A 27,887-nucleotide genomic window follows, 5' to 3' on the forward strand; every position below is an offset into this window, starting at 1 on the left:
AGGGGACTGTGGCCGGTCGCGGGCGCTCGGGCAGTCTGAGGAGGGGAGCATGAGGCGAGCGCCGGCCCGGGCGAGGCGCGGCTTCGGGGGCCGGGGCGCCGCCGCCGTCTGAGCCGCTGCGCCCGCGAGGCCCGGCGCGCGGATGGTGCCGGAGCGGCTCGGCTGCTGACCGCGCGTCCCGCCCTCCCGCCCCTCCCCCACGCGGTGGTCTCCCCTCCGGCCCCGCCCGGCAGAGCCATGTCTCGGGGCGGCTCCTGCCCACACCTGTTGTGGGACGTGAGGAAGCGGTCCCTCGGGCTGGAGGACCCGTCCCGGCTGCGGAGCCGCTACCTGGGTGAGCCGGGGGCCCCGGGGGCGGGGGCGCAGAGTCGCCGCCCGGCGTGGGGGAGGGGGCCGCGCCGCGGGGGCTGTTGGCCGGGCGGCGGCGCCTGGGCAGGGGCGCCCGGGGCCGCGGCGTGTGGGGTGCGCGTCGGCCGGCGGCCCCCGCGCGGGCGTCCTCCCGCGGCCGAGCCCCCCCTGCGTGCCGCCGGCCGCCGCCCTTGCCGGGTTTTCCTCGGGGGCCGGCGGCGGCGGACGCTGCTGGCCGGGAGGTGTCGGGGCGCGTGTGGGGCGGGACTCGGGAGAAGACGCCGCGTCGCCGGAGCGGCCGGGCTCGGAGCCGCCGTCCGCGCTCCGCCGAAGGGCGAAGTTTCTGCCGCCGGCGCCCTGCGGGGACCGGGCTGCGCGCCCACGGCCCGGCGGCGTCCGGCCGAGCCTCGGAGCGAGAGCGGCGCCCCCCGGCCCCGGCCCCGGCCCCGGCCCCCGGCGCGCTCCGCTCGGCTCCGGCCGCGGGGACGGTGTCGGGTTTCGCGCGCGCGGCTTCCCCGCGGAGCTTCTAAAAACAGCCTCCGGGCTCGGGCTCGGGCTCGGGCTCGGGCGCCGCCCCGTTTGCGTCTCGCCGAGCCGCGGGCCGAGCGGGGCTGCCGAGAGAGTGCGGAGCCCCGGAGCGGTCGGCTCGGCTCGGCTCGGCCCGCGCTGCGCTCGCGCGGCTGGAAGGCGATGCGCGTGCAGCCGGTTCCGGCCCGCCCTGCGCCGTCTCCAGGGCTTCGGTTTTGCCTCGAGCCCGCGAGAGCAGCGGCGGCCCCTCTTAGCGGACGGGCCGGGGGTACGTCGTTGGGAGGCGGAGCGGGCGCTTCTCGGTGGTGGTCGGCGACGCGGGCGACGCGGGGCCGTCCCCGCTGCCCCGGCTGGGTGGGACCGGGGCGGCCGTCCGGTGCCGCCGCCCGCCCCGGCCGCTTCTCCGCGCGCGTCCTCCGCGCTTCTGCGGGCACACGCGTGTCTGCCTGCACGGGTGCCCCCGCGCGCCGCCCTGCGTGGACGCGGCCCTGCGTGGACGCCGCCCTGCGTGGACGCGCCCTGCCGTGACCGCGGCGCTGCCGCTGGTCTGTTGCACGGTCGGTCTCGGAGATCCTCCTGGGCGGTACGAGCAGAAAGGCCCGGTCCTGCCGACGGCCGCGTCGTGTCCACGTGGGGGACGGCGCTCCGCGGGCGCGGACTCTGCTCTGCAGCGGGGCCGCGGCGGTGCGCGAAGCTTTGCAGGGACCGTCCTTACCCCCGGTGAGTGCCCGGAGTGGTCCCGACTTTAGACTCACTCCCGGTGCGGGGCAGGTTTTTACCCGACCTCGGAAGACGCGCGGAACGTCCTTTAGCGCACTTCAGGGCTGCGCTCCCCGCGCGTGGGGTCGGCCGGCCCTGCGCCAGCGGGCGGCTCAAGCGCCGACGCGCATTCCAAGTCCCAGGGTTTGTTCGGCCCCGTGCAGTCCAGCCGTCCTTAGAGGGTTAAACACGGAGCTCCGTCTGCGCGTGCGGTTGGCGGGGAAGCGGGGGCGGCGAGCGGGGTCGGGTCCCTGAGGGCGGGTGCGGGTGCGGGTCCGCGCCTGCGCGCCGACAAACGCGGCCCGGGCAGCTTCTTACCTTAGGTCGTGCTTCAAATGTGTCCGTAAGGTATGCTTGGTAACTGGCCTGCTCTGAATCAGCACCCTTTAGAGGTGCTTTTCTCAGTATTGGGGAATAGCTTGGGAGGTAATTCCTTGGCCTTAGGAGACCTTCTTTAAACCATTACTTTCTCTAACTCTTTCCCACCACGAACGCTATCTTGGCTTAGGGTTCGGGAAGTAGTAAATTGCACAATAGTAGCGCCTGAATTAATGCATTTTTTAAAAAAAATAATATTTTGTATAATATTTTACTACAAAGCCTTTTAAAAAGCCCAAGTTCAGGAGTTTCAGAAAGTAGATCCCTTTTTTATTCTGAGACTTCAAACATTTTTTTTAAAGATTTTTATCTATTTGACAGAGAGAGATCACAAGCAGGCAGAGAGGCAGGCCGAGAGGTGGGGGGTGAGCAGGCTCCCCGCTGAGCAGAGAGCCCGATGCGGGGCCGATCCCTGACCGGCTTTTGTAATCTTTATGGGCCAGATGTAAATTTCAGTATAGTGTTTATCTTAAAGAGTAATTATCGAAGTCCGGAGTCAGAAACACCTGTAGATTTAAATGGTTCAGTTTCTTAAGATACTGTATAGCCATAGAGTAGTGTTTTGGAAATCAGTGATTATTATAGTAACTTACTGCTTACATATTATTTTACACATACACACACAGCTTTGTAAACGTGGACATTGCTTGTAAAAGATACTGGTTTCTATACATTTCCTCTTTCTGTTCATACGCCTCTCATTTTAAAGACGTGCCTACAACCAATTTATACTTTCTAACCCTTCTATATTAAAAGACCGTAACTGACAAAAGAGTAATGGAAATTTTCTAGGGAGTTGTTTGCCATAATGTATAGTATGTTTTTTTGCTTTTGTTTTTGTTTTTAAGATTTTATTTATTTATTTGAGAGAGTAAGAGAGAGAGAGAGAAAGCATGGGAGGGGAGAGGCTCAGAGGGAGTAGAGACTCCCTGCTGCGCAGGGAGCCCCATGCTGGACCCGATCCTGTAACTCTGGGATCATGACCTGAGCAGAAGGCCCCCAGGCACAATGTATAGTATGTTTAATATGGAACATATAGTATGTTTAGTATGTATAGTATGTTTAATATAAAATGCTTAAGTTATGGTTAGGCAGTGTCCTGGTCAGCTTGGGCTGCTGTGACAAAATAGCATACACTGGGTAGATTATAAACAGCAAAAATTTATTTCTTACAGTTGTAGAGGCTGGAAGGCTGAGAGTAGGGTGCTCACGTCAGGATTTTGGTCCTCTGAGGGGGGCCTGCTTGCTTCCAGGTGCTAATTCTCTGTGGTTGCTTTTATAAGGGCACTAATCCTAACCTAATCACCTCTCAAAAATCCTGCCTCCTAATACTAGCGCCCTGGGGGTTAGGATTACAACATAGAATTTTTGAAGGGACACAACCATTCATACTACAGCAGGCAGCCAGTGATGCCTTTGTACTGAAGTTGGGAAGTCTGTCATTTGACTATCATTTGGAGTTAGTATTTATTGAAATGGATGATTTTGCATTTGGGATTTTTTTTTTAAATATCTTATTTATTTTAGAGAGCATGCTGGGAGTGGGCGGAGAGAAAGAGGTTGAGAGAATCCCAAGCAGATTGCTGAGCACTGAGCCCAACGCAAGGCTTGGTCCCACGACCCTAGGTTCACCACCTGAGCTGAAATACCAAGAGTTGGATGCTTAGGCGGCCGAGTCACCCAGATGCCCCACATTTAGATTATCCTTTAGCATATCCTTTAATGCACGTACTTTACCTAGTTCTTCATAATGTCTTGCCAAGTTACAGTGTCTTATAGGAGAGTCTGTGAATTCTGATTATGCTTCCTTGTTAGCTACTAGGGAAAAGTTAGTGAAAGATTTGTACTTTGTTTCTTTAGTTTTGTATTCTCAATGTAAGTTGAAAGATGTCTGACTTTAGTAGGGAACAATGACTCTCAAGTATGACAAATACATGTTAGAGAAGAAGCTGGTAATTCCTGAAGATAAGACCACTACAGGCATATCGATCATATAGCAACTACAGACAGTGAAATGGCTCTACTATGGATCTCATCCCTCCCTGGCATAGGATGGAAATGTCTAGAAGGGACAGCAGCCGCTGGTAACAGAATTTATAGTACAGGTGTGTTTTAGGTCACTGTTTCTAAAATGTTTGACCGTGATCCACAGTAAAAATACATTTATATGGCAATTTATGATACACACATATAACTAAAATGAAAGATTCTCCAGGGGATGGTTAGCCTTACTATTTTCTGTTCTGTGTCATGTTAGAAATAGTGCTGTTGACAGACCAGATTATGTCATGGATCTTAGACTTGAGCTTTGCAAAACTATTCTAGATGGCTTGTATTTTTAATAATTATAATTGTTATTAGCTTCAATAGTTAATAGGGAGGGTGAGTGTACCAAGTACTTGCAGTAGATTAAAAAATTTAATTTAAAACACTGCTGATAACTAATAAAGAAAATACAAATAATGAAACTTTGTTTATCCGTGGGGAAAATACCTAGAGTATGACCCCTTTAAATTCTTATTTCTTGGGTAATACGTGCAATCGAATTGCTGAGTTGTAGAAGTATATTTAACTTTATAAGAAATTGCTAGACTGCTTTCGCAAGTAGTTGTGCCATACTGCACTCTCACCACACTTGGCATTCTGATTCTTCCCAATTTTAGCCTTTCTAGATATGTAGGTATGATGATGTCATTATCATTTTAATTTGCATTTGATTTATTCCTAATGATTAATGATGTTAAATATCTTTTATGGCTTATTTGCTCTCTGTATACTTTGGTTAAGTAATCAGATTCACCTACTTAGTATTATAAGAATTCTTTATTTATTCTTGATACAAATCCTTAATCAGATACGTATTTTGCAAATATTTTTCTCCTACGTGGTCTTGTCTTTTCTTTTTCTTAACAGCATCTTTTATAGTTCATGTTTTATGTGTCCTATTTAGGAATCTTTACCTAATCCAAGGTCACAAAGATTTATACTGTTTTTTTTTTTTTCCACTAGAAGTTTTCTATTTTTAATTCTTACCTTTAGGTCTATGAATAATTTTGAGTTAGTTTTTACATATGCTGTGAGGTAAGGACCGTTTAATTTCTTTGCATACGAATGTGCAGTTGTTCCAGGATCGTGTGTGAAAAAACTGTCTTTTCCTCTTTGTTAAAAGTTTATTGGCCATATATGTAAATTAATGTCTCTGCCATGTTCCATTGATGTGTCTGTCTTTATGCCAGTACTTCATGTCTTTATAGTGAATATTGAAATCAACTTGAAGTATTTTGAACTTAGTTCTTTTTGTTCAAAGTTATTTTGGCTATTCTGGGTTCTTTCCTTCCTTCCTTCCTTTCTTTCTTTCTTTTAATATACTCGACCCCTATCATGGGGCTTGAACCCACTACCCAAAGATAAGGAAAGAGTCAAATGTTCTGTCGACTAAGCCAGCCAGGTGCCTCTCATTCCCATATAAATTTTAGAATCAGTTTGTCAATTTCTGCAAAAAAGACTGTTGAGGTTTTGATTGGTATTGTGTTGAATCTGTGTTATTTCAGAGAATTGTAGTTTTACAGTATTGAACAACCAACCAATGTTGTCTCTCTGTTATTTGGGTATTCCCTCATTTTTCTGAGTAATGTTTTCTGTTTCTCAGTGTACGATCTTACACATATTTTGTTATGTTTATCCTTGTAACATAATGTTTTAAATACTATTGTAGATGGTATTGTTTTTTGATTTCAGTATCCAGTTGTTCATTATGGGTATATTAAAATACAGTTGACTTTTTTTTTATTGGCCTTACATCCTGCAACTTTACTAAAGCTGCTCGTTTCTTCCTTTCTTCTTCTTCTCCTCTACTTCTTCCTCTTCCTCTTCTCCCTCTTCTTCCTCATTTTTAAATATCTTTACCCCTAATGTGAGGCTTGAACTCACAACCCTGAGATAAATAGTTGCGGGTTCTACCAACTAAGCCAGCCATGCACCCCAATCACTTCTTATATTTTTATTTTGCAGATTTAGGGAATTTTTATGTAGATAATGTCACTGCATATTAAAATAGTCTTGCTTCTTCTTCACATGTATTCTATTTTTCTTCTTCTTTTTTTCTTTTTCTTGATTAATTGCACTGTCCAGGATTGTCCCAGAATCTTGAATGGAAGTACTGACAGTGAGCATCCTTGCTTCATTCCTCATCTTGTAAAACATTTCAGTTTTTCACTATTAAATATCTGTTAACCGTGTGTTTTTTGTAGATACCCTTTAAAGAAATTTCCTTCTTTTCTTGGATTGCTGAGAATGTTTGTCATGACTAGTCGTTTAATTTTGTCAGGGTTTTTTCCTGCATCTGTTAGGATGATTATATGATTTCCTTTTCACTGATTCTGTTAATTTTGTGTATTTGCATGTTGAATGATTTTTAAATATTGAACCAACATCCAGTTCCTGGGCTAATACTACTTGGTTATGATAAATTATCCTCCATGTCTTACTGGCTTGAGTTTTGTTAGGAACTTTGTGTCTTTGTTCATAAAAGATCTTAGCTTATAGTTTTCTTTCTTTCCTTTTTTTTTTTTTTTTTTTTTTAAGATTTTATTTATTTGACACAGAGAGAGAGAGAGAGAGAGAGAGAGAGACAGTGAGAGAGGGAACACAAGCAGGGGTAGTGGGAGAGGGAGAAGGAGGCTTCCTGGGAGCAGGGAGCCCGATGCAGGGCTTGATCCCAGGACCCTGAGATCAGGACCTGAGCCAAAGGCAGATGCTTAATGACTGAGCCACCCAGATGCCCCTTGTAGTTTTCTTATAACTTACACGTTTATAATTTTAGCTGATAGTTCTATTTTTGCCTGTTTTTGATACCAGGGTAATGCTGACCTCATAAATGAGTTGGATGTGTTCTTCTTTTCTAGAAAGGTTGTATAGAATTCTTTTCTTTAAACATTCGATATATTTTTGTCATTAAAGACTTCAGAGCTTGGAGTTTTTCTGTTGGAAGGGTTTTGTTTGTTTGTTTGCTTTCTAACTTGGTACTTTCTTTAATTTTTTATTTTGAGATAATTGTCGATTCATGATGCAGTTGTAAGAAATTATTTGGAGAGGTCCCATATACTCTTCAACCAATGCTGCTAATGGTTATACAACGTACACAAACTATGTTATAATATCACAACCAGGAAGTTGACATAGATAAATCCATGAACCTTATTCAGTTATGTATGTACTTATTTGTGTGTGTATGCCATGCATTTCAACATTAATTTTCATTTTAATAGATTAACATGGGTACCACCACAATTAAGGTAGGGAATAGTTCGTCACAGTGATCCTTTGTGATACTGTTTTAGAGCCACAGCTACATTCTTGTCTTCCTATTGCTAACCTCTGGCAATTACTAATCTTTCCATGTCTATAATTTTGTCATTTCGAGAATGTTACATATAACGTGTATGTTAACATTATAAATAACAGCAGGTAACCTTTTGAGATTGGCTTTTTTTTTTTTTTTAAGATTTTATTTATTTATTTGGCAGAGAGAGATCACAAGTAGGCAGAGAGGCAGGCAGAGAGAGAGAGGAGGAAGCAGGCTCCCTGCTGAGCAGAGAGCCCGACGCAGGACTCGATCCCAGGACCCTGAGATCATGACCCGAGCCGAAGGCAGCGGCTTAACCCACTGAGCCACCCAGCGCCCCTGAGATTGGCTTCTTTGACTCGGCGTATTTCCCTTAGCGATCAGCCGCTTTGTTGTGTGTTTTAATAGCTTATTCCTTGTTATTGCTGGTTAGTGTTTGATGGTATGGATATATGGTTATTTAACCACTCACCTGTTGACAGGTATTTGGATTGTTTCCATTTTTGACTGTCAAGTCCAAAGCTGTTGTGAACATTCAGTTTTGTATGAACCTAAGTTTTCACCTTTTGGGGAGAAATGTCTAAGAATTGCAGTTACTGGGCTGTATGGTAAGCACATTGTTTAATTTTCTAAGAAATGCCTTATTCTTTTACAAGTACGGCCGTACCATTTTACACTCCCATCAGCCATGTCTGAGTAACCCAGTTTCTCTGCATCATCTCATGAAGTATATAGTAGTGATTCATGGTTTTAGTTTACATTTCTCAAATGGCTAATGTTGAACATCTTTTTATGTACTTATTTACCATTTTTATATTTTCAGTGAACTGTCTCTTCATGTTTTTTTGCTCATTTTCTGTTGAGATTATTACTGTTCTTTACTGTTGAGTTTTGAGCCTTATCCATGTAATTCAGGAACGAGTCCTTTGTCAGATGAGCAGTTTGCATGCATTTTCTCCCAGTCTGTAGCTTGTCTTCACTGTCCGCAGGGGGTCTTTTGCAGAATAAAGGTGGTTAACTTCAGTGTAGTGCAGTTTACCAGTTTCTCCTTTTATGTCTTTGGTATCACGTCTGAGAACTCTTAACCTATCCCTAGGTCCTAAAGATTGTCTCCTAGGTTGTCTCCCTTTAATGGTATTTCAGTGTGGGGTCCATTTTGTGTTAGTTTTTGTATGATGTGCGAATTAGCTTGAAGCGCACTTTTGTGTTGGTGCCACTTGCTCTGGCATCACTTGTTTAAAGGGAAAAGAACACATTTGCTCCATCGAATTGCTTCTGCGCCTTCATTAAAAATCAGTTGGGTGAGGGTGCCTGGGTGGCTCAGTGGGTTGAGCCTCTGCCTTTGGCTTGGGTCGTGATCTCAGGGTCCTGGGATCGAGTCCTGTGTCAGGCTCTCTGCTTGGCAGGGAGCCTGCTTCCTCCTCTCTCTCTCTGCCTGCCTCTCTGCCTCCTTGTGATCTCGCTGTATCAAATAAATAAATAAAATCTTAAAAAAAAATCAGTTGGATGTTTTTGTGTGAATCTAATTCTGTGTTCTCTATTCCCTTTGTAAATACCACACTCTCTTGCTTATTGTAGCTATATAGTAAGTTTTAACATCAGGTTGAGTGATCATTCCCCCCTTAGTTTGTCTTTTTCAAAATTGTCTTAGCTCTTCTGTGTCTTGTGTCTTTCTGTATAAATTGTAAGATAGACTTGTCCATATCCCCAAATTACCTTGCTGAGATTTTGATAAGAATTGCATTGGATTTATATATCAGTTAGAGAGCTAACACCTTTCATTGTGTTCAGTCTTCTGATCATAAATATGGTACACTCTATTAGTTTAGGTTGTTGGTATCTTTCATCAGCATTTTGTAATGATCAGGATATAGATCTTCAACATGCTGTATTTATTTCTTTTTACATTTATGTTTAGATATTTAATTTTATTTGGAGCAATTACAAACGGTGGGTTTGTTTGTTTGTTTGTTTGTTTTTTTAAGGCATGGGTGGGGAGGGACAAAGGGAGAGTGAGAGAATCTTGATCAGGCTCCATGTCCAGTGTGGAGCCCAATGTGGGGTTCCGTCTCACAACCCTGGGATCATGACCTGAGCCAAAATCAAGAGTTGAATGCTTAACCAATTGAGCCACCCAGGCACCCCACAGATGGTTTTGTGTTTTAAGTTCAACTTCCAACGTTTGTTGTTAGTATATAAAAATGCAGTTTTGTCTATGTTATGATGTTGTGTCTTGTGACCTTGCTAAATTCACGTAAAGTTGTAGGAGGTATATTCTTGGGGATTTTTACATGGAAAAAAAAGTCATCTTCCAATAGGAACTGTTTTATTTCTTCCTTTCCAATCTGTATGTCTTTTCTTTTTTTTTTTCTTGCATTATCACATTGGCTAAGACGTCCAGTACAGTCATGTCTTGTTTTATTGCACTTTGCAGATGCATTTTTTTTTACAAATTGAAAGTTTGTGGCAACCCTGTGTCAAACACTGGTTTTCTAATACCATTTGTTCCCTTTGTGTCTTTGCATCACATTTTGGTAATTCTCACAATATTTCAGACTTTTTCATTTTTATAATAATTGTTGTGGTCTGCAATCAGTAATCTTTGGTGTTACTATTGTCATTGTTTTGGGGCCCCACAAACTGTGCCCATATAAGACAGTAGACTTAATTGATGAATGTTGTGTGTTCTATGTGCTCCACTGACAACCTGTTCCTCATGTTTCCCTCTTTTGGGGTCTCCCTATTCCCCGAGACACAAAAATATTGAAGTCAGGCCAATTAGTAACTCTACCATGTTCCTTTCAAGTGAAAGAAAGAGTCGTATATCTCTCACTTTAGATTAAAAGCTAGAAATGATTAAGCTTAGGGCACCTGGGTGGCTCAGTCTTTGGGCGTCCGCCTTCAGCTTGAGTCATGATCCTGGGGTCCTGGGATTGAGTCCCATGTCAGGCTCCCTGCTTGGTGGGAAGCCTGCTTCTCCTTCTCCTCCCCCTGCTTGTGTTCCCTCTCTTGCTTTGTCTCTCTCTGTCAAATAAATAAAATCGTTTAAAAAAAAATGATTAAGCGTAGTGAGGGAGGCATGTTGAAAACAGATAGGCTGAAGGGTGGCCTCTTGTGCCACGGGTAAGCCAAGTTGTGAATGCAAAAGAAGAGTTCTTGAAGGAAATTAATAAAAGTGCTACTCCGGTGAACACATAACTGACTGATAAGAAAGTCAAACAGTCTTGTTGCTGTTACGGAAAGTTTTAGTAGTCTGGATAGAAGTTCAAACTAGCCATAACACTGCCTTGTGCCAAAGCCTAATCCAGAGCAAGGCCCTAACTTTGGGCCTCAGGGAGGTGAGAAACCTGGAAAAGAAAAGTTTGAAGCTAGCAGAGGTTCATTCATGAAGTTTAAGGAAAAACACCATCTCCGTAATGTACAAGTGCAAGGTGATACAGCAAGTGCTGATGTAGAAATTGCAGCGTGTTCTCGAGAAGTTCTCACAAGTTAATTAATGAAGGTGGTTACAGTAAATAACAGATTTTCAGTGCAGGTGAAAGAGCATTCTGTTGAATAGTCTGCTGTAAGAAGATGCCATCCAGGACTTTCATAGTTAAAGAGGAGAAGTCAATACCTGGTGGCTTTAAGGCTCCAAAAGACAGGTGGTGACTTTAAGTTGAAGCCAGTGCTCATTTACCATTTTGAAAATCCTAGGGCCTGGGCCCCTTGGCTGGCTCAGTTGTTTAAGCATCTGCCTTCTGCTCAGGTCATGATCCCAGAGTCTTGGGATCGAGTCCCGCATTGGGCTCCCTGCTCAGCGGGGAGTCTGCTGCTCCCTCTTCCTCTGCCCCCCACCTTGCCTCTGCTCTCTCTGTCAAATAAATAATAAAACTTAAAAAAAAAAAAAGATGGTTAAGAAAAATGAAAATCCTAGGGCCCTAAGAATTATGTTAAATCTACTCTGTCTGTGCTCTAGAAATAGACCGGTAAGGCCTGGAAGGCAGCACATCTGTTTACAGCGTGGTTGCCTGAATGTTTTAAGCCCACTGTTGAGACCTGTTGCTCAGGAAAAAAAGGTTCCTTTCAAAATATTTCTGCTCACGACAGTGTATCTAGTTATCCAAGATCTCTGGTGGAGGTTTACATCAAGATTACTGTTGTTTTTGGGGTGCCTGGGTGGCTCAGGGGCTTAAGCCTCTGCCTTTGGCTCAGTTTATGGTCTCAGGGTCTTGGGATCGAGTTCCGCATCGGGCTCTCTGCTCAGCAGGGAGCCTGCTTCCTCCTCTCTCTCTGCCTGCCTCTGCCTGCTTGTGATCTCTGCCTGTCAAATAAATAAATAAAATCTTTAAAAAAATAATTACTGTGTTTTTTCATCTGCAAACACGACATCCATTCTATAGCCCCTAGACCAGGGATTCATTTCAACTTTCATGTCTTACTTCTTACAGAAGAATTAAATTTGTAAGGCCATAGCTGCTGTAGATCATGATTCCTCTAATGGATCTAGTCAAAGTAAATTGAAAACCTAGAATGGATTTCCTGTTCTAGATGAGATTAAGAACATTTTTGATTGACAGGAAGAGGTCATAATGTCATCGTTAGCAGGAATTTGACAGAAACTGATTCTAATCAAGGACTTTGAGTGGTTCAAGACTTCAGTGGAGCAAGTAACTGCCGATGTGGTAGAAATAGCCAGAGAACCAGCATGAGATTTGGAGCCTGAAGATGGGACTGAATTTCTGCCATCTCAAGATCAAAATTAAACAGATAAGTTGATTCATATGGATGAGCCAAGAAAGTGTTTCTTGAGATGGAATCTGCTCCTGGTGAAGAAGCTGTGAGGACTGTTGAAATGACGACAAAGGATTTAGGATATTGCATAAGTTTAGTTGATAAAGCAGCAGGAGGGTTTGAAAGGGTTGACTACAGTTTTGAAAAATGATTCCTTATGGGTAAAATGCTGTAACAAAATAGTGTCTCCGCTACAGAGAAATTGTTTGTGAGAGGAAGAGCCAATTCATAGGAAATCTTCACTGTTGTCTTATTTTAAGTTGTTGCCCAGTCACCCCAGTATTCAGCAGCCACCACCCCGGTGAATCAGCAGCCCTCAGCACTGAGGCAGGACCCTCCAGCAGCAAAAAGATTAGGACTCACTGGAACTATAGATGACGGTTAGCATTTTTTAGTAAAGTATCGTTTAATTAGATCAGGTATGTACGCTGTATTTTTGAACAGTGTGCTTTGCACGCTCAACAGACTACAGTATGATGTAGACCTAACTTCTTTGTGCACTGGGGAACGGAAAAGTTCATTTGACTCACTTTATTGTGATGCGTGCTTTATTGTGGTATGAAACCAAACCTTCCGTATCTCGGATATAAACTGCGCTATGTTTAATGATAGTGGTGAGATTGGGCGTCCTTGTATTATTCTTGACGTTAACTAGAAAGTTAAGTTTTTTACCATTAAATATACCAGAAAATGTGGGTTCTTTTATAAGCACTTTTTATCAGATTGAGAAAGTATCTCTCTATTCCTAGTTTGCTGAGCTTTTATGAGTGGGCTCAATCCAAGAGACAGAATCATTAGAGGATACACATACATACGTACAAAGATAGGTTCCTGATACTCGGTCTTCTATTATCGTGGGAACCCATTAAACTATCTTTGCAAAGTTATTTTCTAAATGTCTGATGCTGGGGCTTGACATCCTTTGGACAGACAATTGGCAAGGGAAGATGGTTGTAAATTGGGGGGGTAAGGGCAAACTTGAACTCATGAAGGGATAGGATCTCACTGCCTCCAAACTTATTGATGTTCTACAGGGATGTTCTGTAGGGGAAGCTAGCACCTTTTGTCACGAAGCAAAACACACAATTTCCTCTGTATATTAAGAAGTCAAAGGAGGATTCATGGGAAATTGGGACGCTCGTGGGCCTAGTTGTTGCTCATTCCAGGAAGGTGAGCCAGCAGATAAGTAACCACACTTGTATAAGCAGCATGAGCTTTGCTCCAGCCTTCTGAAGGTGAAAGTCAATATGACTGACCTTACTTCCACCCACCAGTCTTGTGCAAAAATGACTGGTGATGCATCCTAAGAAGAAATATTCAGGGAAGGAATTCTGGGAACATGATTCAGTGTGAGCTGACACATTTCAGTGCCACCACGCTTAATGTTAATTATTTATCAGATGGGAGGAGGTTTCCTGCCTTTCCCTCAAGAATAGGGAATATAAGCTTTTATCCCTTCCTCAGGGCAGTTGCCTTTGCTCAAAATAAGAATGAGAGTTTCCTTCCTCTCAGAGGTGGTAGGCATTTGCCGAGGCCATTTCTAGCTGGAGTTTCCCCCGTGGTTTAAGGCTTTTGTTTTCCCCGAAAGGTGAGTGGAGTTTCATTCCTGTGTCCTACCAAACAGGGACTCTTTCTTGTCTCCTGCCCTGTTTTCAGTGTTGTGAGTTCTTGGTGGGAGCTAATGGAAAAGAACCGGTGGCTAAATGAGGACTCTGCTTGTGTCTAGAATCTCAGAGATTCTCAACCATCTTGCTAGCCCACAACTGGTTTTTAAGCTTTTGTTAGAATTTCACTATTTTCTTCTTCTTCTTCTTTTTTAAAAAAGGATTTTATTTATTTATTTATTTGACAGAGAGAGAGAGAGAGAGAGAGAGATCACAAGTAGGCAGAGAGGCAGGCAGAAGAGAGAAGGAAGCAGGCTTCCCGCCGAGCAGAGAGCTCGAAGTGTTTCGGGGCTTGATCCCAGGACCCTGGGATCATGACCTGAGCTGAAGGCAGAGGCTTTAACCCACTGAGCCACCCAGGCGCTCCTCACTATTTTCTTCTTACTTTAATGGAAGTCCTCTTTGTCCTGTGCTCTGTCAAAGATAAACAGTTCTGTGTCTGTCTCACCTCAAAGGTACTTTTGTCACCCTTTTGATTTTCAGTGCTTCTGGTTAGTTGGTTAGATGTCGTGGGGGCCAGAGAGGAATATCATTTCGAGGCGATAGCAGTCAGCTATGACAGTTAATCATATGAGGTCATGAAAAATGTGTCTTGAAAGAGCCCATTGGTTTACTGATAGCCTGTGATTTCTAAGAACAAAACCAATGCGGAAGAGGAAGCTGCAGGGGCAGCGCAGGGGAAAGACCTAAGGGTGAGCTAGAGAAGGCAGCGTGTAGAGATGCCTGGGAAGTTGGGCATTAACGTCGAAGTAGCTCAAAGGGACAATAGAGTGAAGTAAAGTAAAAGTTTTTGTTAAAGTGCTTTTCCATCTCAATATCACCAGCCTTATTCTTTTCCCTTAATCAGCTGAACTTACCTCAACTCCTAAATGAGGTCTTTAAAAAAATTGTTTCCTCTCTTTTTGGGCAGTATTAACTTAGAACAATCCCACCTGTACATATGGAGAGAACTAAATGTAAGTGTATAGTGTATCCGGCACGTTTATAAGTTCTGAGTATGCTAATTAATGTACTTCTGGCAACAAGTCTGTTCCCATCAAATGTAAAACATATACAAATGTAAAGTAAGGCTCTGACAGGTTAAATTTTGCCCAGCTTCTGCATAGTATGTTCCAAGTTAGGCATTTAAACCTGGTCTGATACTTCTTAGATCAAGCACCTCAGTCTACTAAGGGAGATAGCTATGTGAATAAGTTCTCAGCTGTTTAATGAGTTATACAGCTGTTACATATGAGCAGTAGCTCTGTGTTGTCTTTGAAAGATGCTCACCCTCTATCACTGAGGGAAAACTCATTCTAGAACAGAGTGAGTACATCACTGAGTCAGCAAATGGGTATCAAATGCTCACTTTGTCCTGGCACTGTTCTAAGCACATAGAATACTTGGGTGAACAAAAGAGTGTTTCCCTTTTTATTGAGCTTAGAGTCTATTAAGATAGAATAGAAGGTCAAAGCAGTGATAGAGTTATGAGAGACAGCATGGGTTGCAAGAAAGACTTGAGAGTAGGAAACCACAGGTATAACTGGATCCATCCGTAGCAAGTGTGTAACTGCTGAGAGGTAGTGCTCCATGTCTGTCACATTTATGCACATTTGTGAGCAGAGGCACTGGCCACTTTGCTCTGGACTATCTTTTTATTGATGTGTATATAGGGAACAACTTGGGAAGTTATAGTATCTCCCTCCGAAGCAGAGGGCAGATTGATTTATTATCCAGTATAATAAAGATACTGTCACTCTTTGGGACACAGGTCAGGCAGGTTTGCTTGATACTTTATAAAATTTGATTTCCCTCCGTTCAGAGTTCCCCAGCTGTGATTCACCCAGGCTGCTCCCCATTGCCCTGTGGGAATTGGGGGATAAGGAACCAGTGTGAACCTGAAGCTTACGCTGCTTCAGTAGAAAAGTCTTGTGTGCCTAACTTAGGAGTCTTGTGTCTTCTGTCGGCATTCATGAGATGGTGGCCAAGTGCTTAGCTTACCAGTATCTAGACTTAACGGTTCTTAGTAACAGGTATGAGTTTGTTTTTATTTTAACTTTACTTTTCTGACTTGTTAATTTTAGCCTTTCTGACTGGTGTGAAGTGGTATCTCATTGTGGTTTTGATTTGTGTTTCCCTGGTGCAGAGTGATGCAGAACATTTTTTCATGTGTCTGTTGGCCATCTGGATGTCTTTGGAGAAATGTCTGTTCCTGTCTTCTGCCCGTTTCTTGATTGTATTATTTGTGCTCTGCGTGTTGAGTTTTATAAATTCTTTTTAGGTTTTGGATACTAGCCCTTTATCTGATGTTTGCAAATATCTTCTCCCATTCTGTCAGTTGTCTTTTGGTTTTGTTGACTGTTTCCTTTCCTGTGCAAAAGCTTTTGATCTTGATGAAGTCCCAATAGTTTATTTTTGCCCTTGCTTCCCTTGCCTCTGGAGACATGTCTAGCAAGAAGTGGCTGTGGCAGAGGTCAAAGAAGCTGCTGCCTGTGTTTTCTAGGATTTGGATGGATTCTTGTCTCAGATATAGGTCTTTCATCCATTTTGAGTCAATTTTTGTGTGTGGTGTAAGAAAATGGTCCAGTTTCTGGGGCACCTGGGTGGCTCAGTGGTTTAAAGCCTCTGCCTTTGGCTCAGGTCATGATCTCCGGGTTCTGGGATGGAGCCCCACATCGGGCTCTCTGCTCAGCAGGGAGCCTGCTTCTTCCCTTCTCTCTCTGCCTGCCTCTGCCTACTTGTGATCTCTGTCTGTCAAATAAATAAATAAATAAAATCTTTTTTAAAAAAAGAAAATGGTCCAGTTTCATTCTTCTGCATGTGGCTGCCCAAATTTCCCAGCACCATTTGTTGAAGAGACTGCCTTTTTTCCATTGGATATTCTTTCCCGCTTTGTTGAAGATTATTTGACCGTAGTAAACTTATAGTTCTTTATGGAGATTGTGAGCTACTATTTTTTGGTAGTGCATTTAATTACTAAAAGCGTAGAGGAGGTTTACACTAGTTTGTTCTAGAAGCACATTTAACGGGGTGTGTGGAGACAACAGTCATTCTGATCTTCAAAGTCACATGTAGAAATACCATTCAGAAGCTGTTATGTAACTGTCATGTCTCAGTGCATGTTTTTAGGGGCAGGTTTCATGTGTAAGAGTTCTGCTAGAAGAATTCACTTTGTCTCCTATTCTCATGTCCCACCACCATTTTCTCTATACAGAGATGGCTAGAGCCCTGTTTTCAAACATAGATTTTAAAAATTTGGGAAAAAAATTTTTGTGCTCCTGCTTTTTTTTTTTTTTTTTAAGAACTTTAATGAATTTTAATTACTGTCATGTTGTTAATTTGAATACTGTTTCTTAACTCTTAATTATAATAGTAGGAATGCCAAGCCTGCTTTTGTTGGCCAAAGGGGGGAAAATGTAATGTTATCTGTTTACTGCAGTTAGCATCTTTTTAAAACTGAAAATCAGATTTGAAAAGTTATTATATAAAGTACAACCAGTTCATGAAAATGGTGAATTTTCCTTTTTTTTTTTTTTTTTTTAAAGATTTTATTTATTTGAGAGAGAGCCTCCAAGAGAGAGAGCATGAGCAGGGGGAGGGGTAGTCAGGGAGAAGCTGACTCCCCACCAAAAACGGAGCCTGCCGGACTCAATCCCAGGACCCTAGGATCATGACCTGAGCCAAAGGGAGAAGCTTAACTGACTGAGCCACCCAGGCGCCCTGAAAACACTGAATTTTTGTTGGTTGTTTTATTCCAGTATGTTCAGGAACCATAGAGCATTCCTCCACACAGAAAAAGGAAAAAAATCCTGTAACCCACATGTTCATCCTTTACCTAGCCGGCTTACAATTATGAGCAAGGAGAGAGAAGGAAAGCAATCCGGCGTTAAGAAGATCGTGATCTTTACGTGGAGTGACAAGAAAACATGATAAATAGAGAAATCTGTCCCTTGTGACAGGATACAGAGAGCATAGTCAAATTTAATTTTATTTGAGATCTCATCAGCCTGATTACTTAGCTAATTATCGTTCTTTGTCATATATTCAGCTTCTTTTCATTACAGCTTCTGAATAAACATGAAGCTTTTGGTTCTTCTTTGGTAAAGATGATTCATTTTTTAAAGGGAAACATTTCTCTTTTTCAAAGGGATTTGTTCTATTTTTGCAGTATTGTTCTGCTACTGATGGACATTTAGGCTGATTTTATTTTATATTTTGCTGCCATTTTGCATCATTATAAGATGAACTTTAAAATACTTCAACATTTCTGAAATTGAGATGTGTTCAAAAATAGGTAATATCTTATGAAACACTGTTTGCCACCCTGTTTAAGATTTAAAACCCCACCCCCACCTCCAGTCCTTTCTTAGCTCCTTTCTCCGCTTTATTTTTCCATACAATACTGTGACCGGGTGGTTTACTGTCTTTCAGAAGGCTCATTAGAGTGCAGGGATCTTGCTCTGTTTACTTCCCCGCTGTGCGCCTAACTCCTAGAGCACCACCTGGAGTGGAGTGAGTTTTCAATATATTTGTTGAATGAATGGTTGAATGAAGGGAATATTTGAATGATTACTGTGGTCCAGACACTGTCCTTGCATGTCTTAATCCTTACGAACGAATAACTACATGAGGTAGGTAACAACTACCTAATAAAGAAATGAGGGCCAAGTAGGTCCATCTGCCCCAGTATTACTCAGCCTGTAAGTGCAGGAGTAGCAATGAAGAGTTTGCTCATGCTGGATCCTGGGCTCTTCATTTCATTGTGACACTTTGATCAACAAAAATGACTTATGATTCATTTAGTTCTTTCTTTTTAAACAGGAAGAAGAGAATTTATCCAAAGACTGAAACTTGAAGCAACCCTGAATGTGCATGATGGCTGTGTAAGTAATGATTAATTCTCAACTGTGAAAGATTTGAATACCAAGTGCTCGAATATTTGATGAAATGCCCCATCCTCCCAGAAGAGATTATGTCTAACTGTAATCAGATATAAAGAGAATAAAGTTTTACATTAAAACATAAAGAAATAGGGGTGCCTGGGTGGCTCAGTGGGTTAAGCCTCTGCCTTCCACTCAGGTCATGATCTCGGGGTCCTGGGATCAAACCCAGCATTGGGTTCTCTGCTCTGCTCAGCATTGGGTTCCTCCCTGCTCTCTGCCTGCTTGTGATCTCTGTCTGTCAAATAAATAAATAAAATCTTAAAAAAAAAAAAAACCTAAAGAAGTATATTTTGAATTTAGAAAAATATATGAGAGTTTTTTTTTTAAAGCAGAGATGAATTTTCTAATATTATTAAGAGGCTTCCAAGGGAAAAAAAAAAGGCTTGCATCTCTTTCAGTCTACTAATACTGCTTTTGTAGAGGTTACTAATGATTACTCGTGGCTACTTCTTAGGGAACTTAGACATTAATTGAACACACTGATTTTTGGAATGTTTTTTCTCTTGGTTTGTGTTACTACCACACTCTCTTGGTTCTCTTTGTATCTCACTGACTCGCTGCATCTTCTCTGTCTTAGCAGACTCCTCCACTTCTTGACCTTTGATGTTGGATGTATCTAGACTTGGTCCTGGCTCCTCCAGCCTGTTTCCACTTCACTTATCTTTCTTTCTTTTTCTTTTTCTTTTTTTTTTTAAGATTTTATTTATTTATTTGACAGACAAGCAGAGAGGCAGGCAGAGACAGAGAGAGGAGGAAGCAGGCTCCCTGCTGAGCAGAGAGCCGGATGCGGGGCCCTGGGATCATGACCTGAGTCCAAGGCAGAGGCTTTAACCCACTGAGGCACCCGGGTGTCCTTTCACTTCACGTTTCTGGGACATGCTCTCCTGTCCCATGGCTGAAAACCACGCCTTCCATCTCCTCGTTTCTTCCCAGAACTCCGGGTTCATGTGTCCGGCTCTCTACTTCACATTCCCCCGAATGTCTGATCAGCATCCTGAATTGAGCAGGGCCCAAACAGAATCCTTTTCCTTTTAACTTCTGTTAGGAAAATTTCAGACATACTTTTCGTATACTTATCAGGTGGATTTAGCAGTTACCAAGATTGTAGCACACTTTCCGTTTCATTTCTCTTTTTATTCCCTTGGTGAAGTATTTCAGTACAAATCCCAAATATTACGTCATTTCACTTCTATATGTAGCCTAAAAGCAGTGGACATTTTCTTATGTAACTAAAATGCCATTATGTAACTTAACAAGATTGACAGTATACTTTTGGTATCATCTGATACACAGTCCATAATCAAATTTCCCTCATTGTTTAAAATGTCTTTTTATAGTTGTTTGTTCAAAAGAGGATCCAGGCAAAGTCCATTCCTTGGTTGCCATGCCTCTTAAATCACTGTTAAGCCAGAGCAGGCTGCCTTTTTCTTCATTCCTGACATCGACTTGTTACAGAATCTCAGTCAGTTTTCCTGTAGACTGTCCTACACTCTAGAGACTGATCTGGTTTCTGTGTTGTCATTTAACTTGTTTTTCTATGCTTTGTATTTCCTCTAAGTAGAAGTTACTCCTAGAGGTTTGATTAGATTCAGATATAGCTTTTGGAGTGGGAATATTTATAGGATGATACTATATGCTTCATAGTATGTTGAATAAAGAGGCACACAGTGGGGGTGCCTGGGTGGCTCAGTAGGTTAAAGCCTTTGCCTTTGGCCTACGTCATGATCTCAGAGTCCTGGGATCAAGCCCCACATCGGGCTCTCTGCTCAGCAGGGAGCCTCCTGCCCCCCACACCCCCCCACCTACCTGCCTCTCTGTCTACTTGTGATCTTTCTGTCAAATAAATAAATAAAATCTTTTTTTTAAAAAAAAAAGAGGCACATAATGTTTGTTCTACTTTTAGTAATGGTAAGATTGACTAAAGGTTCAGGTGGCTACAATAACCAAAAAGTTGCTGGAGGGGAGGGGGTGTAGGACACAATAGACATTGAGGAGGGTATGTGTTGTAATGAGTACTACTTATTATATAAATAGGACTGATGAATCACAGACTATACTGAAACAAATAATGTATGTTAATTAATTGAGTTTAAATTTTAAAAAAAGATTAAGGTGGCTAAAACAAAGACTTGATTTTCTCCCCTAAGTCTATAACCTTCTACATTTCAGTAAATAGCACCACTATTCAGCCAGTTAAGTTGAGAAATTTCAAGTTACCCTTGATTACTCTTTTTCCCTCGATTTCTACATCCAGTCTATCCATAAATAAAGTCTACCTCCAGAATATATCTGAAATCATCCCATTTCTTTCCCTTTTTATGCTACCACCTAATTTAAGCTATCTTCCCTTGCCTGGACCACTGCAGTATCCTCTTAGTTGGTCTTCTCGTTATACTGCAGACTCATTCAACACACGGATCCTGGCTTGTGCACATAAATCTGGTCATATTACTCCTTTTATGTTATTTTCTCCTTTTTATATTATATTGTGTTCCTCCTATTTTATATTCCTCCTTTTTCCAAACAGACATACAGTATGGTTGACAAAAGCAGGAAGATTGAAAACTGTCTTGATCTCAAGCCCTATGGTCTGAGTTTGCTGGCCTGTGTTTTGATACTCCGAGACTCATTAGACAAGTAGGGGCCAGCAATTTCTTGACTTGCTAATTTTAGCCATTCTGACTGGTGTGAAGTCGTATCTCATTGTGGCTTTGACTTGTATTTCCCTGATGCTGAATGATGTTGAGCATTTTTTCATGTGTCTGTTGGCCATCTGGATGTCTTTGGAGAAATGTCTGTTCCTGTCTTCTGCCCGTTTCTTGATTGGATTATTTGTGCTCTGGGTGTTGAGTTTTATAAATTCTTTTTAGGTTTTGGATACTAGCCCTTTATCTGATGTTTGCAAATATCTTCTCCCATTCTGTCAGTTGTCTTTTGGTTTTGTTGACTGTTTCCTTTGCTGTGCAAAAGCTTTTGATCTTGATGAAGTCCCAATAGTTCATTTTTGCCCTGGCTTCCCTTGCCTCTGGAGACATGTCTAGCAAGAAGTGGCTGTGGCAGAGGTCAAAGAAGCTGCTGCCTGTGTTTTCTAGGATTTGGATGGATTCCTGTCTCACATATAGGTCTTTCATCCATTTTGAGTCAATTTTTGTGTGTGGTGTAAGAAAATGGTCCAGTTTTTCATACTTTGGAGAAGTATGGCTGTCCAGGTTTCCCAACACCATTTGTTGAAGAGACTGCTTTTTATCCATTGTCTATTCTTTCCTGCTTTGTTGAAATCTGTGTAAAATTCTTTCTGTTGGTCTTTTTTGATTTCACAACTTCGAACGTTGTCTGTTGAGTTCCTGCTGTGATAGAGGAAGATTTAAACCTACTTCTACAACTCCTACTTTCTTAAATGTAGGCTTCTCGGAATTTTTATATTACTGCTCTCAGTCTCTGCACTGGTCACTTGAATTTTAAACAAGATACAAAAACATCCGTCTGTCCGTCCGCCATCTAGAGACCGTGCCCTTCGGGCCTTCATCCCGTAAGAGACGTTCAGTTCTTTCATCCTCCCTCCGCCTTTTTTTTTTTTTAAGATTTTATTTATTTATTCAACAGAGAGGGAGAGATCACAAGTAGACAGAGGCAAGCGGGGCAAGCGGGGCGGTGGGGAGGAAGCAGGCTCCCTACTGAGCAAAGAGCCCAAAGTGGGGCTTGATCCCATGATCCTGAGATCATGACGTGAGCTGAAGGCAGAGGATTAACCCACTGAGCCACCCAGGCGCTGGTAAATAAAATCTTTAAAACACACACACGTGCGCGCACGCGCACACACACACACACACACACACCCCAAAATATTTTTTTTTTTTTTAAAGATTTTATTTATTTATTTGACAGAGAGAGATCACAAGTAGACAGGCAGGCAGAGAAAGAGAGAGGGAAGCAGGCTCCCTGCCGAGCAGAGAGCCCGATGTGGGACTCGATCCCAGGACCCCGAGATCACGACCTGAGCCGAAGGCAGCAGCTTAACCCACTGAGCCACCCAGGCACCCCCACCCCAAAATATTTTGAAGATTTTATTTTTAACTAATCTCCACCCAGTGTGAGGCTGGAGCACACTGCCCGGGAATTACGTGCTCTCCTGACTGAGCCAGCCCGGAGCCCCTTTCCCTCTACCTTTTTTATCTCTGTTTCACACCTCCATCAGCTCGGACACTTGTATATCTTCAGGTCAGTTACAGGTACCCTTTATTCTGTCATCCTGGTCATCTTCTGTAATTTGTCTATGTACTGCACAAGTCAAAATTTTTAGTAAACAGTGCTTATACGTCTTTCTTAATTTTTGTTAAACTTTCATAATAAGAAGAGGATGGAAAGAAAATTTCTAAAGGAAACTATATGATAGTGATCTGTCATCTTTTCATAATACTCAGTGGCTCCAAACCCTCCAGTGGGTTTCCAGCCTACTTAGAGTAAACCCAAAGACCTCATTGCTTCCAGCCCTATGGTTTGGCACTTGCTGCCTTCTCCTGTTTCATCCCTTACTGTGTTTGCTGTTACACTTATTTGTTCCAGTCACACTCATTTCTTTGCTGTTCCTTAAATACACCAAGTACAGTTTTGCCTTAGGTATTTTATGCCTTCTACTCAGAACTCTCTTACCCCATATATTTGTAAAGCTCACCTCCGCATTTCATTTAGCTCTCCATGTTACCTATCAGAGAAGCTTTCCCTGACCACCCTAGTCAGATAGCTCCCCATTCTGATCAGTATCTTTTTTCTTCTGTTTTTTTTTCTCCTGCACAGTGCATATCACTATCTGACATCATAATTATACAAACACATTTATTTATTTGTTCATAGAATATATACCTGCCCCGGAACAGTGGGCCAAAATAATACCTTTAGAAATTTATTTACTTTATCTAGTGTCAGGAGAAGGACCTCGTGCATATGTGGCACTTGTGATTGAGGAGGCAGAGTGTGAGTTGTGTGTTAGATTTCATGTCTTCCTTTAAAGATAGGTCACATCTTTCTCCTTGCCCAAAGGAGAATTTTCTAGTATTAATTTCGGATTCATTCTCCCATAATGGACAATTGCCTTTATGATATTCTCAAGTTTTTGCAAGCTGTGGATTCTGTGTCTTCTCATTTTTAAATTTACTTTCAGATTTTACTGAGTATATTCTCAAAATATTTTTCTAAGGATGAGTGGAAAGTAAACTTCTTGCAAGCTTAACCGTATTTTTTTCTGCCTTCACACTATTTTTAAAACACGTTGTCCTTATTTTTATCTTGCATTTAATTTTAAAAATAGGTAGTACTTTCTCATTGTATAAAAATAAATTATTTTAAAAAAGTGTATAAAAAGTGGCTTCCACCCTTGTTTCTGTCTCTCCCATTCCTTTCTGCTCCCTAATATGTACAACTACTTGTTAGAGTTTTTTAGATATCTTTTTGTTTTTTTCCGTCTTCCTTGAGATTTATTTACCTATAGCACGGTGTAAGTTTAAGGTGTACAGTGTGATGATTTGTACACAGATACATTGTGAAATGATTGCAGTAGGGTTAGTTAACACATAGATCGCCTCATGTATTACTGTTTTGTTGTATTACTGTTTTGTTGCGGTGGTAGTGGTGAGAACATTTTAGATTTACTCTCCTAGCATCTTTCAAGGATACAACATAGTGTTAAATGTAACCACCAGCCATGCTGCACATTATAGCCCCAGAATTGACTCATCTCCTACATTAGATATATAGGACCATAGATCCCCGTTAGATCTTCAGAACTCAGCTTGCCCCTAGAAGTTTGTGGTTTTGCAGCAGCAGCATCTCCCAGCTGCTGGCAGCCGCCAGCCGTTCTACTGCCTGTTTCTACCAAATGGTTATTTTTAGATTCCACATATAAGGGACATCAGATAGTTTGTCATTCTTGTTTGGCCCTAAGGGTTTATTCATGTTGGTGCAAACGACACGATTTCCTTCTTTTATACGACTAATATTCCATCTCCTATATATACTACATTTCTTTTGTCCATTGCTTCATAGAGAAACACTTAGGTTCTTTCCATGTCTTGGGTGTCCTGAATCCTACTGCGGTGAACATGGGAGGTACGGGTATTTCTTCAAGATAACAATTTCATTTCTTCCAGTTACACCCAGAATAGGATTGCTCGATCATATGATAGTTTCATGCTGAAGTTTTTGAAAACCTCTGGACTGTTTTCCACAGTGGCTGCACTGGTTTACAGCCCTACCCGAATGCACAGATGCTCCCTTTCCCCCACACCCTCCCCAGCACCTGTTCTCTTGTCGTGTCTGGTTTGATGGTACCGTCCTCATAGGTGTGAAGTGATATTCCACTATAGTTCTGATCTGCATCTGCCTTCTGATGTGTGATGGGGAGCACCTTTCATCTATTTTTCGGCTGTGTATACTTTTGGAAAATGTTGATGTAGGTCTTTTGCCCATTTTTTTTTCTTTTAAAGATTATTTATTTATTTATTTGACAGAGAGAGATCACAAGTAGGCAGAGAGAGAGGAGGAAGCAGGCTCCCCGCTGAGCAGAGAGCCCGATGCGGGACTCGATCCCAGGACCCTGAGACCACGACCCGAGCCGAAGGCAGAGGCTTTAACCCACTGAGCCACCCAGGCGCCCTTTTGCCCATTTTTAAATCTGATTATTTGTTGTTTTTGTTGTTGTTACAGTGTTGTATGAGCTCTTCATATATTTTGTATATTAACCTCTTATCAAATATATGGTTTGCATATATTTTCTTCCATTCTGTAGGTTTCCTCTTCATCTTACTGGTTTCTGTGCTGTGCCAAAGCTTACAAATTTGATTTTTCCTTTTTTTGTTTGCACTTTTGGTGTCATATCAAAAAAAAAAAAAAAACCCCCAAAAACCTCTGCTAAAGGGCACCTTGGTGGCTCAGTGGGTGAAAGCCTCTACCTTCAGCTTAGGTCATGGTCCTGGGATCCTGGATCGAGCCCTGCATCGGGCTCTCTACTCAGCGGGGAGGCTGCTTCCTCCTCTCTCTCTGCCTGCCTCTCTGCCTACTTGTGGTCTCTGTCAAATAAATTTAAAAAAAAAAAAACAAAACTTAAAAAAAAGCACTACTTATGATGAATTTCTATAACCTAGGTGAGGTTCGGTGGGCTGAGGTCCAGAGCCAATGACCAAGAAAGAATTCTTGAGACATTTTTGGTGCAGAATGGTGGTTTATTAAAGCACAGGGACAGGACCCCTGGGCAGAAAGAGCTGCAGTCCCAGATTGTGAGGGACGGCGGGTTATGTACCCTGCGGTCGGTCGGGGGGGGGGGGGGGGGGGGGGGAGGTGAGGGGAAGGGAGGTTTCAATGGAACTTTCATATGCTAAAGAGGGCCTATAAGGTGCCGGAAGACCAATGTTGTCTTTTAGCAAGCCATTAACATCAAGATAGTTGGGAGATACCCATCCTGCTGGATGGTGATCTCTGCAAGTTAACTATTTGTTTCTTATGGCCTTGGGGTGCCTAAGGAATGCCACATACATTACCAAGGGGAGGGGAGCAGGTGGAGAGGGGGTGCACGGTGCCAGCTTTTGCTTTGTCCTCAGCCAGCTTCCTGCTACCTCATCACTAAGACCAAGTTCAAGGAGTTTTTCACTCTGTTTCTTCTAGAGTTTTATAGTTTCAGGTCTTATGTTTAAGTACTGTATCCATTTCAAGTTAGTTTTGTCTTATTTTGCTTGTGAACATCCAGTTTTCCCAACACATTTATTGAAAAGATTGTGTTTTCCCCATTGAGTATTCTTAGCTCCTTTGTTGTAAATTAATAGACCATATATGTTTGGGTTACTCTTTGGGTTCTGTATTCTGTCCCATTGGTCTGTGTCTCTGTTTTTATGCCAATAGTGTACTATTTTGATTACTGTAACTTTGTAATATAGTTTAACTCAGGAGGTATGATGCCTTCAGATTTTTCTTTTCCAACATATCTTTGGCTATTTGGGGTCTTCTGTGGTTCCATATAGACTTTAGGGTTTGTTTGTTTGTTTGTTTGTTTTCTATTTTTGTGAAAAAATAAGGGATTGCCGTAAGTCCGTCGATGGCTTTGTGTGGTGTGAACATTTAATCATAGTAAGCTTTCCAGCACATGAACTTGGCTTATCTATTTATATGTGTCTTCTTCATTGTCTTTCATCAATAGTGTGTAGGTCTCAGTGTATAGATCTCTCACCTCTTCAGTTAAATTTGTCCCTAAGTATTTCATTGTTTTAGATGCAATTGTAGCTCAGCATCAGGTAGTTTATTGCCAGTATGTAGACATGACATGCAACTGATACTTGTTTGTTGTTTCTGTATCTTGAAACTACTAAATTCATTTATTAGTGCCAACAGTTCTTGGTGGTGTCTTCAGGGTGTTCTGTAGGTAAGATCATGTCATCTGCACACACACCGAGACAGTTTTACTTCATCATTTCTAGTTTGGATGTCTTTTGTCTTTTTCTTGCCTAATTGTTCTGGACAGGATCTAATCTTGTGGTTAGGTAAGAGTGATAAGTGTTGTTAACCTTTTCTTGTTCCTGATTTTAGAGGAAAAGCTTTCAGTTGTTCACCATTGAGTATGATGTCATCTGTGGGCTTGTCATATACGACCTTTCTTATGGTGAGATATGTTGGCAGTTTGTTGAGTATTTTTATCAAGAAAGATGTTGAATTTCGTCACATGCTTTTTCTGCATACATTGAGATGATCGTGTGATTTTTATTGTTCTTTATATTAATGTGGACTGTCACATTTACTGATTTGTGTATACTGAATCATCCTTGAATCAGGGATACATTCCACTTGGTTATGGTGTATAATCCTTTTAGCGTGCTGTTGAATTCGATTTGCTAGTATTTTGTTAAGGATATTTATATCTGTATTCATCAGGAATATTGGCATGTAGTTTTCTTTTCTTGTAATATGTTACCTGGCACTGGTATCAGGGTAATGCTTGCCTCAGAAAATGAGTTTGGGCATGTACCCTCTTCAGTTTTTTGGAGATTTTGAGAAGGATTGGTGTTTATTCTTCTTCAAATGTTTGGTAAATAGTTAAAGCCCCTGAAGCCGGAAAAAAGAAACCTGCCTGCTCTCCATTTGTATAGGAAGAGGAACAGAAAATGAATGGATAAGAGGGTAACTATCAAAATG

At 42.3% G+C, this 27,887-nt stretch overlaps 1 protein-coding gene across 7 annotated transcripts in view; it reads left to right on the top strand.

Moving 5' to 3' along the window:
- Nucleotides 1–44: 44 nt before the first annotated feature.
- The window catches only part of DCAF6 (DDB1 and CUL4 associated factor 6), a 142,211-nt gene continuing 114,368 nt past the window's right edge, over nucleotides 45–27,887 (top strand). For all 7 annotated transcript variants that reach the window (XM_032318047.1, XM_032318048.1, XM_032318049.1 and 4 more), the window contains exons 1-2: nucleotides 45–334; nucleotides 18,595–18,656. In XM_032318047.1, the coding sequence (XP_032173938.1) occupies nucleotides 238–334; nucleotides 18,595–18,656 (159 nt within the window). In that variant the 5' untranslated portion in view covers nucleotides 45–237. The remainder of the gene's footprint in view (nucleotides 335–18,594; nucleotides 18,657–27,887) is intronic.

The sequence above is a fragment of the Mustela erminea genome, chromosome 17 (genome assembly GCF_009829155.1).
Source record: "Mustela erminea isolate mMusErm1 chromosome 17, mMusErm1.Pri, whole genome shotgun sequence".
Taxonomy (NCBI): Eukaryota; Metazoa; Chordata; class Mammalia; order Carnivora; family Mustelidae; genus Mustela; species Mustela erminea.